The sequence below is a fragment of the Dendrobates tinctorius genome, unplaced genomic scaffold, assembly GCF_039654945.1.
Source record: "Dendrobates tinctorius isolate UK_male_01 unplaced genomic scaffold, ASM3965494v1 ptg000046l, whole genome shotgun sequence".
Classification (NCBI taxonomy): domain Eukaryota; kingdom Metazoa; phylum Chordata; class Amphibia; order Anura; family Dendrobatidae; genus Dendrobates; species Dendrobates tinctorius.
The window spans coordinates 44,230,201-44,242,085 of record NW_027361714.1 but is presented as its reverse complement, the minus strand read 5'-3'; the positions used below and the strand labels follow the sequence as shown (position 1 = coordinate 44,242,085).

The 11,885-nt window shown below is 41.1% G+C and overlaps 1 protein-coding gene across 2 annotated transcripts; it reads right to left on the bottom strand.

The window, feature by feature from the left end:
- Nucleotides 1-9,657: 9,657 nt before the first annotated feature.
- On the bottom strand, nucleotides 9,658-11,664 carry LOC141089448 (uncharacterized). Of its 2 annotated transcripts, XM_073575856.1 has the most exons (4): nucleotides 10,835-11,664; nucleotides 10,689-10,760; nucleotides 10,192-10,570; nucleotides 9,658-10,115 (listed from the first exon to the last, which is right to left on the bottom strand). In XM_073575856.1, exons 1-4 carry the CDS (start codon nucleotides 10,877-10,879, stop codon nucleotides 9,955-9,957), a joined length of 657 nt encoding a protein of 218 aa, XP_073431957.1. In that variant the 5' UTR covers nucleotides 10,880-11,664; the 3' UTR covers nucleotides 9,658-9,954. The 2 variants fall into 2 exon arrangements, with proteins under 2 accessions (XP_073431957.1, XP_073431956.1); XM_073575855.1 differs by having other exon boundaries at nucleotides 9,660-10,570.
- Nucleotides 11,665-11,885: the final 221 nt, after the last annotated feature.

Sequence of the window (11,885 nt, the reverse complement as noted above, 5' to 3'; positions counted from 1 at the left end):
CTGACTGGTGCTCCATACTTGGATGTAAATCTTATGTGGACTTGTTTTTTTCTGGTTCTAGTAGTAATTTTTATTAGAACCATTATGGGATACAGTTGTGGCCAAAAGTATTGACACCCCTGCAATTCTGTCAGATAATACTCAGTTTCTTCTTGAAAATGATTGCAATCACAAATTCTTTGGTATTATTATCTTCATTTAATTTGTCTTAAATGAAAAAACACAAAAGAGAATGAAGCAAAACATTGATCATTTCACTCAAAACTCCAAAAATGGGCCAGACAAAAGTATTGGCACCCTCAGCCTAATACTTGGTTGCACAACCTTTAGCAAAAATAACTGCGACCAACCACTTCCGGTAACCATCAATGAGTTTCTTACAATGCTCTACTGGAATTTTAGACCATTCTTCTTTGGCAAACTGCTCCAGGTCCCTGATATTTGAAGGGTGCCTTCTCCAAACTGCCATTTTTAGATCTCTCCACAGGTGTTCTATGGGATTCAGGTCTGGACTCATTGCTGGCCACCTTAGAAGTCTCCAGTGCTTTCTCTCAAACCATTTTCTAGTGCTTTTTGAAGTGTGTTTTGGGTCATTGTCCTGCTGGAAGACCCATGACCTCTGAGGGAGACCCAGGTTTCTCACACTGGGCCCTACATTATGCTGCAAAATTTGTTGGCAGTCGTCAGACTTCATAATGCCATGCACACGGTCAAGCAGTCCAGTGCCAGAGGCAGCAAAGCAACCCCAAAACATCAGGGAACCTCTGCCATGTTTGACTGTAGGGACCATGTTTTTTTTCTTTGAATGCCTTTTTTTTTTCTCCTGTAAACTCTATGTTGATGCCTTTGTCCAAAAAGCTCTACTTTTGTCTCATCTGACCAGAGAACATTCTTCCAAAACATTTTAGGCTTTTTCAGGTAAGTTTTGGCAAACTCCAGCCTGGCTTTTTTATGACTCGGGGTAAGAAGTGGGGTCTTCCTGGGTCTCCTACCATACAGTCCCTTTTCATTCAGATGCCGACGGATAGTACGGGTTGACACTGTTGTACCCTCAGACTGCAGGGCAGCTTGAACTTGTTTGGATGTTAGTCTAGGTTCTTTATCCAACATCCGCACAATCTTGCATTGAAATCTCTTGTCAATTTTTCTTTTCTGTCCACATCTAGGGAGGTTAGCCACAGTGCCATGGGCTTTAAACTTCTTGATGACACTGCGCACGGTAGACACAGGAACATTCAGGTCTTTGGAGATGGACTTGTAGCCTTGAGATTGCTCATGCTTCCTCACAATTTGGTTTCTCAATTCCTCAGACAGTTCTTTGGTCTTCTTTCTTTTCTCCATGCTCAATGTGGTACACACAAGGACACAGGACAGAGGTTGAGTCAACTTTAATCCATGTCAACTGGCTGCAAGTGTGATTTAGTTATTGCCAACACCTGTTAGGTGCCACAGGTAAGTTACAGGTGCTGTTAATTACACAAATTAGAGAAGCATCACATGATTTTTCTAACAGTGCCAATACTTTTGTCCACCTTCTTTTTTATGTGTGGAATTATATCCAATTTGGCTTTAGGACAATTCTTTTTGTGTTTTTTCATTTAAGACAAATTAAATGAAGATAATAACAAAGAATTTGTGTTTGCAATAATTTTCAGGAAGAAACTGAGTATTATCTGACAAAATTGCAGGGGTGTCAATACTTTTGGCCACAACTGTAAATATGAATAGTTTATTAATGGAGTTGTCCACTACTAGAACAACTCCTTCTCGATCTGAATGTTTGTTGCTGATAAAATAAAAACACTTAAGGAGCAGACAGACGGCCATATTTCTAGAGCGAGGATCGCATCGCAATCCTCAGACTGGCCCGGCACCTCTCCTGACTTGAACCTGACATCTGCATAGAAAGACATCAATCTGTCAGGTTCAGGTTAGGAGAGGTACCAGGCTAGTCCGAGAATTGCGATGTGATCCTCGCACAACAAATACGGCCATCTGTCTGCACCCTTATACTCACCTCCCATGTTGGCGACGTTCCAGTGGTGTCGCACTCGCGTTCCCCGGGGCTTGTGCTCGGTTGCTATGACACATGTGCCCTCTGCCCAATCAACACTGGCATCACTGTCTCCCTCAGAAATGGAGGCCCACTGGGTGCCATAACTGAAAAGTCATCGTTGACTGTGGTCACATCACATATGGCTAATAGGATGACAGAGGACTCTCGCCTTTGTCTTGACCACTCAGATACACCCCATATGCACTAACTGTGACATCTAAAAGGTTGAACTGATGCAATCGATTCTACAGTTACTATACAGCTGTGGTAGTCAAAGTGGCTTTCAACCCCCTTGGGTCAGTCTGATTTCTAATTTGTGCAATTTCGCTTTTTCCTCACTTTCTAAGAGCCATAAATTATTTTCTGTAAATATAGCTGTTTGAGGACTTGTTTTTGCAGGATGAGTTGCAATTTTGAGTAACATTTATTTTACTGTATTATGTACTGAAAAATGAAAAAAGTTCAGTATGATTATAATGATACCAAACTTGTATACATTTTTTAAAATCTTAGTAGTAAAGAAAAATTCTGAGATTTATAAAAAAAAAATAATTTTTTTTTTTGTTTTACATTTTTTGAGACCCATACTCTGATAGAGCTGTGTAAAAGGCTTGTTTTTGCATGCCAAGCTATAGTTTTTAGTGATATCATTTGGTGTGTAATGTGAGGCAGTGACCGGGGTCATATGCGAGGATGGTCGCTATGTGTTCCCCAGGATGCGCAAAGAAGCATATTGAGGCCGCAGGAGTGCATTGCAGTCACAGGCGTAGCTGTGATTGCAATGCAGAATAAAAGTGAGCATTGGTCTTGGACCAGCTATTTGTCCAAGGCAGAGTGAAAAAACATGCCATGGGGCTTTTAGTTTTGAAATGGACAACAGAAAGGTAGCAAGGTGGTCCGTTTCCTCTGCTGGCCTGGATTTCCATGTGGCGCATGGCCACAGATTCCAGTTAAAAAACCCTGAAGTAAAAGGGTTTGGGTGTGTCAGTTTTGGTTTTGCAAGAGTGCAGAGCAGGAGGCTCTACAGATTACTACCTGTGTGAAGCAACACAGTCCTGCGAAGCCAACAAGCCTGGCAATCCTCATAGTACACGGCGGTGAAGTCGCCTACGGGTACGGACTGTTTTCTTTTCCCAGCTGCGATCCAGAGGATACTGTGTGCTGTTTGTGTGAGTTTGGACATTAAACTACGGTTACTTTGAACTTTCCTGGGTCACTGCCTGTCTGTCACACTGCACCAACCCCGCTGCACGACAGTACATACAATGATCACTTTTTATTATATTTTTTAAGGGAATTGTGGAAACAGGAAAAACACAAATCTGGTAAGAGCGGGTTCTTTTTGACTTTTCATGTAAATTTTGTAAAAACTTATACTTAGACCAAACTTTTAGTCATGGCGATATCAGTAACGTGCATTATTTTAAAACCGGGAAAAGGGTGTGATTTAAACTTTTATATATTTTTAAAAATTGTTTTTAACGTATTTTTTTTGTTCCCTTTTCGGGACTTTAACGTGCGGTCTTCTTTCAAGCTAGCCTACAGATGCCTTTTAGAGGAATATCAAGATGTTGTCAACATCAATCCGACATGTTCGTGTCATAAGTAGTGATGGGCAAACGTGCTCGAATGAGTATCGAGCAGTGCAGCGCATCTCGTGGTGCTCAAGTGACCTTTAGAGGCTAATCTGAATCATCAGAGCCATGCGCCACACTGAAATGGGGTATTCATGGTATTCCCCTGCTGGAAGTGAAGGGGCGAGGGAGAGACTGAGAGAGACTTGAATTTTACATTTGACTTCCATTATACTCCAAACATCCGACATGCTCGATTCGAGTACCAAGCACTCGAGTATTTCAGTGCTCAATCAACACTAGTCATAGGTGCTTGTGCCAAGTGACCATGCTATTTAAATACCACAATGAATGATTGACAGCAGCATTTAAATAAACTGCAAAGACTGGCTGTACTGCTGCTGTTATGGGCAGATGCTGGCTTTGTATTCCAGTGACTACTTCATATGCTCACATTCTGGCCATGGCGTACACATATGGAAAGGTGCGCACAGTGGTTAGTAGGCAATGGTTTGCTATGGAAACCCATCAGCTCCCTGCAAATGTGTTTCTATGGGACATTAATGGAATAAGAAAAGGAGCTGTTATTGCCCAAGGCCTCAATTGGGTAAACATATAGTGAACATCTATCATTGTGCTGCCAAGGCATGCTCAGAGTTGCAGTTTTGCAACAACCTGGAGCCACAGGTTGATGATGTGATCTAGACCAACAGCACAATTTTCTTATATGGCCAAAACCACCATTGCATCTATTATCTTGAAACTAGGATAATGAACCTGATCTGAAAATAAGGTCTACTCATTTATAGAAATGGTGCCAGTCTTGTCTGTTGGTTTGTTGTCCATCAGTGGTATTTCAGCTGAACCCAATTCATTTGAATGGGGCTGAGAAGCAACGTCTCACACAGCACATGGACAGGAATGTCATTGGTTCAGGAACAAAAGCTTCCTTTAAGCTCATAGAAACTCTATTACTTGATCTGCACAAGTAGTGGTGTTCATTTTGATTATTGTCATCCCTCATATAGGCAGCATACCCATTTTTTAAGACAATCATATGGAAATTACCTACATACAACTGACAGTGGTTTATTGGTTCACTTGTATATATTACTCCTTAGGATACAGTCAATCTATTTTATGCTGATTTCATTCCAAAGGAAAATCCCTTTTTAGATCCACCCTTGTGTTTGAGCCAACTTTTTTCAAAAATCTGGAAATGGATAAAAAAGAAAGATGAATGATATTATAATATGACACGGCAAAATGATTATTACTTAAGAAAAAAAAATGCAATTTTGCCAACATATTAAACAAGCAACCGATAATATGGTGACTATTATAATAGGAAAGCCATGATATTTTATGGGGCTGGGCACATGTCCAAATCTTACCTCTGTCCAAGGAAAAAATCTGAGACGTGACTGATTTTGTTCCGAGTGTCCGATTAAAATTGGCAATGCAATCTACGGGTCCATAAAAAACATCAGACCACACTCAGAAAAGTGTGGTCCGATTTTCACGCACAGACAGAATGGAGAAGTTGGACAAACTTTTTTTTTGTGTCTTTCCACCTCTGAGAAAAACTTATGCCACTGATTAAACTTTGATCAGAATAATCGTTTTTCTTGGATGGAGAGAAAACGGTTGCATACACCAACTGTGACACACACACAAACGCATACTTGTAAAAGCAAGCACATACATAGAAATCACATCTACGTTTAGCATTACTGATCAATGTTAATTATCATCAATAAAAAACTATATTTTTCAGACTTTTTTCATGCATTTCAAACCAAACCAAAAACGCAAGACAAATATGTACAGTGTAAAACCAGCCTTCCTGCAGCAGTGACAATGATAAAAGTCTTGAAACTTCTTTTACAATTATAATTTATCAAATTGTTCTTAAAATAATAACTAATGGTGTTTTTTTAGAAGCATTAAAGGGTTATTCGCATCTCCAAGATCCAATCACAATATGTAGTAGGTGTAATATGATTAGCAAATATCTCCAATTAGAAATGTAGTATAGTTTTTCTGATTTGCTATGCCTCTTTCCTCATATGCAGGCATTGCAGGACCTTAAGTATCCATAGTTACAACCACTAGCAACTAGCTAACTAACTGTCGCTATATCAGAGAACCATGGATACCTAAGGTCCTGTAAAGCCTGCACATGAGGAAAAAACCATAGCGAATCAGAACTATACTACATTTCTAATTGGAGGTATTTGCTAATCGTATTATTATAACACCTACTACATATTGGGATAGTATCTTAGAGATGCGAATACCCCTTTAAATAAAAAAGTGAAGCTGGCACAATTCCCATAATAATTTTGAATTCCACAAAATGATTCTATTGTTTTTTGGGTTTTTTTTAAATTGCCATGTGTTATTTTCCTTTCTTACTTCCTTAACTCACAAGGTTTATTTATCGTGTCGAGTTTGCTTTTTCTTTTATTATTAAATTAAATGGTTATAGTGCAAAAATAAGTATTTTATCTCTTTCTTTAGAATACAAAAGGATACATATTGGAAGTGTAATTTTTCACAGCACTTTTCTCTATTAGGAATCAAAAGTTATAGGAATTCCAAATAAAATAAAAAAACAAATGACCACCTATATACGTATTCATTTCAGTATCTAAACACTTGGATACTTGGTGTGCTTCCTGTTACTACCTTACTGAAAATATGCACAAATTTGAGATTTCTAAGTATTAGATTTTTTTTTCTACATACTGGCGTGACATCATCTGTGTCATGCTGCAATAAAAAGAATTGTTATCTCTCTATTGACTTGAACTATATACATCAATTTATAATTTGTATCTACACTGTAAATGGTATAAAAAATGGCAAGATGATTTTTTTTGCATTCCGCCTAACAAAAAAAGCTGAATAAAAAATTCAAAAAGTATCATGCTGCCCAAAATGGTACCAATGTGAAATACATCTTGTCAAACAAAAACAAAATTTAATACAGCTCGATCAAAGACAAAGGCTGCAAAAAATTGCAATACAAAAAAGTATATATTTTTAAAGTGCTTTTAACCTGCAAAAATAGTAAAGCATGAGGCTACTTTCACACATCAGTTTTTGTGCATCAGGCGCGATGCGGCGCCGTGCCGCATTGCCGGATCCGGCATAACATTTTTTGCCGGATCCGGTTTTTAAAAAAACGCCCAAAAGCCACCATTGGCTACTGGCATTTACAGAAAATCCTATATATACCTTGGTATACACCCTGTTGAGAGGTTGTTGTTTTGGAGCAAGATGGAAGCCATTATTGGGAACATCGCTCAGGCTTACATTGATTTCACTTTTGAGGCCAATTCTTTGGCAGCAATTGTCATGGCGAAGGAGCGACAAAGGCAGCGTATCATGCGTCTGCGCCGACGTCGTTTCTGGATTCACCCTATAACTGCACAGGGGCTGACACTGGGAGTGTTTGCAACATTATATCTGTCGTTGCGAGGAAATCCAGAGAAGTTTTTTCAGTATACGAGGATGAAAGTGGAAACTTTTGATTTTTTGCTGGACAGGGTTGGAGAACTGATCCGGAGACGTGACACCTACTGCCGCTTCTCCATCTCACCACCGGAGCGTTTGATGGTCACTCTCCGGTAAGCAATTGTTATTCTTTGTCCTTCAAAGCAGACTTCAGTATACTGGAAATGTGTCTCCTCCTGTTGTTGCAGTTATTTTGCATTAATTATTTTTTTAACTTTTCCCACAGATTCCTTGCAACAGGCGAATCGCTTTCGTCGCTACAGTACCAGTATAGGATTGGGATTTCAACATTATCAGGTATCATCAAGTATACATGCCGCGCATTGTGGGACAGTCTACATGAAGAGTTTATCCCACAGCCCACAACAGAGAGGTGGCTCGAAATATCTGACCAATTTTACAGCATCTGTCAGTTTCCGAATTGCCTGGGTGCAGTTGATGGCAAGCACATCAGGATCACTAAACCAGCAGGATCGGGATCTGAGTTTTTTAATTATAAAAAATATTTCTCAATAGTCCTGATGGCGATTGCAGACGCCAAGTACAAATTCATTGCGGTGGATATTGGGGCCTATGGACGCTCCAATGACTCACAAGTTTTTAAAATTTCAGCAATGGGACGTAATTTGTACGGAAACACATTCCAATTCCCACCTCCAAGACCGCTTCCTCAAACTTCTGGGCCACCACTGCCATTTGTCTGCGTAGGTGAAGAAGCGTTTCAGCTGTCAGAACACCTGCTGAAGCCGTACGCAAGCAGAGACTTGACACCAACAAAAAGAGTGTTCAACTATCGCCTGACACGAGCACGGCGGATGGTGGAGTGTTCGTTTGGAATTCTTACCGCTAAATGGAGAGTACTGTTGACCGCAATTAACTTGAAAACAGAAAATGTGGATGAGGTGGTAAAAGCATGTGTTGTGCTACACAATTTGGTTATTAGTAAGGAACAGATTGCCATCGAAGACAATGATGTTGAAACCACATTGCGTGATTATCGCAGTGTTAATGTGCGAAGTACTCTAGCAGTGTCCAGAATGAGGGACACATTTGCCGAGTACTTTATGTCACCTGAAGGTAGAGTTGAATGGCAGGATGACATGGTTTGAGATGTTAAAACCAATTTTTAACCTTGTTGTACCAAACCATTTCTGTGGTTTAAGTTACTGTACCCTTCAATTTTGGTAAAGTATTAGTACCTTTGTATCAGTATTCTATATTGTTTTACTACCTATTTTTTGTACCAAAATATTCCCATTTTTTAAATTCCTGACAAAGCTCTTTTAAAATTGAACAAAAATTATCATTTAGTTAAAAACTTTCTACTAAATCATGTAGTGTGGTGTGTAGAAAATAATATAGGGGCTATAAAGCGGTATCCAAGGACCTTCCACAGTACTGCCCACCAGCAGGCCTCCCCCCACCGCCACACACGTACGTAATTACTCATACATGTTCTTGTACACACACTCCCATACATTCACATACTCACACACACCTACTCTCGCACAATCACTCACACACACACACTCATTGAGTTTTATACATCGACATGTTATATTAACAGTAAAACAAACAAAAACATTTGACAGACTGAAAAAATTTTTTTATTTTTATCAGCTTTAGCTGGAATTTTTTCTTTTATATTTTTGTAATAAAACTTTTTTATTGGTAACAACAAAACACATTAAAGATTGGTGTAATGTGTAGCGGAAATAGTATTGGAGGGGCTCTCACTTTGGACCACTTCAACAGGGGTGTTGTGGGAGGATGTAGTTTGTGAGGGGGTCAGATAGCAAAGGACAAGGTATAGGAATGAAGAAAGAAGGTGAAGGGGTGGATAAAGCTGATGAAGGGGTGGAGAAAACAATAGACGGGGGGAAACTAAACTGTGGGTGAAGGACGCTTGAATTTGGGATGTGGAAGGAGACTGGATGTATTGGGAAGGGAGTGTAGGTTGGGAAGGGAGTGTAGGTTGGGAAGGGAGTGTAGGCACGGATGCAGTTGGGAACCGGTACGGGGAAGCAGACTGGAAAGGGGCAGGAGGTTGGTACTGGGTAAAATGGTATGGTACAGGAGGGGTAGGAAGGACCGGGCCTGGAGCAACTACTGGGCCTGTTGGAGGGGCTGCTGATGTCACCTGTGCTAAGGCCACCTGGCAGGCTTGCATTACATGTAGCTGCTGTTCAGGAGTTAGGTTGTCCAGCCGCTCAATCACAGCTTTGAAAAAAGAATGATGCGGCGCTTTATTTGCATCTAGATGCATCCTTTCAACACGCGTGCCTAAATCAAGCACCTCTCTAGTAACAAGATTGAACCCAGCAGACATTTGCTGGGTCATGACTTTCATAGTGTTTTGAAAGGATGCATGTAGATTCATAAACTCTGCAGCCAACTGCTTTTCCTGACCCCGCTGACGCAGCCGCCCAGAACTCAAAGGTGTTCTATAGAGGGCAGCTGTGTCAGAGGGGTGAGGTAAAGGAAAGCCTACCTCGTCACCAGCAGCTTCATGTAATGAAGCCTGCACAGATGCTCCAGCAGAGGTGGATGGGGCTGAGGGATCACACACAAGGGAAGGCAGGGAGGGTGCAGAGGGGTTGGGTATGTTGTGGTCCATGGTGGCGGCCTCCTGGGGGATCGCTCCAGAAGGGTTCAATGCAGGCTCCCGCATGCTGCTGAAGGTGCTGTTGAAAAAAGTAGAAAAAAATAGACATTAATATCATGATATTCATTAGCCCTGGCTGCCAAAAAAAAGATTACACATTTGACCATTTTTTATTTAGTCACTTCTGGTAGGAATGTTTACCTTCTTGTCACCATAGTTGATTTCAGGAATGACAGGGCCTCAGAATACTTATAGCGGCTCCTGCGTCCTCTTGATCCGCTGGGAGCCTGCATCTCTTTGTTGAACTCCTTCTTGAAGCGATCCCGCATTGACCGCCACCGCAACTGAACTCTTTCCCCTGAAAATTGAAAACACAAAATGATTAGGATCAAGCACAATACATCCGGAAACATTACTGAAATGTGAATACTTACGCTGTTCTTTCTGTGCCCGAGAATGGAGTTCCTCCCAGTTAGATAGCACAGCCTGGCACACTTCCTCCCAGAGTCGTCTAGTAACACAAGCATCTGCATGGAAGCGGTCCGCCATATTCCAGAGCGGCTCACGATCTCTCACCATATCAATCAAGAGGTCCACATCAATAGCCACATCCTCACTGTCGGAATCGTGAGCACGCTGTGAAGCCTGTTTAAAGACAAAAAAGGTAAACATAACAATCACAGCATTATGTACAAACCTTATAAAAGTCCTAAAAAAAAAAAACCTTACTCTATGGCGACCACCCCGGCGTGGTTGCCGACGACTCTGGGAGGCACTTTGAGGAACTCTCGGACGAGCCACAGATTCAGAAGCCTATAATGAAAAAAAAAAAAAAAGAAAAGGAAAATTAAATGCTGTTATGTTGATCTTGTTTTTAGGTCCAGTGATGTGTAAGAACATGTTTTAGTGCAATTAATGCAAAGATACTTACATGCGGGGAGCCCACTCCAGGCATTTCTCCGCTACGCCCGTCTCCTTCTGAGAGACCCTCTGGTTCAGCTTCCTATTAAACAAGAATGCATATATAGGGTTATGTGTACCAAGAATGTTCTGGCAATAATAAAAAAAAAAAAATACCTCATTTCGCTGGCGATGTGAGGGAGGGCTCCCAGAAGAAGACATGTCTGGCTGAAATTCTGTAATGAAAACAATTGTTACCTACAACACTAACCATATTCAAAGCTTTCAGGCCTGTATACTTAGAATATGGGTTGCAAATTAGGATTTTGCAGTAGTGTCCTGGGCAAGTTCCTGCATGAAAAAAGCACGATGTAGCTTAGATTTGTGCTGTGTGCAACATTTATTTTTACAATCAAACAAAACAACAAAAATAGTAAAAAATAAGATTTTTTGAATTCCACTCTCACCATGCTATAAAATGCAGCTTGGACAACAAACCATCGCAAAATTACTATGTATATACTCGTGTATAAGCCGCACCGGCCCAAAAATTGGGAACACATAAGCCCAGTGTGTAACCCATACACTATGGCCCCATATGCTGTTCCATAGAATATGCCCCCATATGCCAAAAAAAAAAAAAAAAAACCTATTGTGGGTCCATCGCCCCTGTCTGCCACTTCTTGTGTCAGTGACTGTTCATCCAGCAGAGGGGGACACGCACTTCTCACATCAACGCACCCACTGAGGATGCAGCAGAGACCGCAGTGAGCAGCAATGGACCCAGGAAAGGTGGATATCACTATGCTTGCAACGCACAGATTCAGGAATGGTAACGTTACCACTGAAGACAGGAAGGGAGACAGTGGAGAAGCAAGCAAGGCTACAGATATGACAGCAGGATGATCTGTGACACCCCTGCTCCCCCTCTGACCCACAGGGAGATGACCCGTGTATAAGCCAAGAGGGGGACTTTTAGCACCAAAAATGGGCCTAACATCTTGGCATATACACTCACTGGCCACTTTATTAGGTACACCTGTCCAACTGTGTGTTAAGACTTAATTTCTAATCAGCCAATCACATGGCGGCAACTCAGTGCATTTAGGCATGTAGACATGGTCAAGACAATCTCCTGCAGTTCAAACCGAGCATCAGTATGGGGAAGAAAGGTGATTTGAGTGCCTTTGAACGTGGCATGATTGTTGGTGCCAGAAGGGCTGGTCTG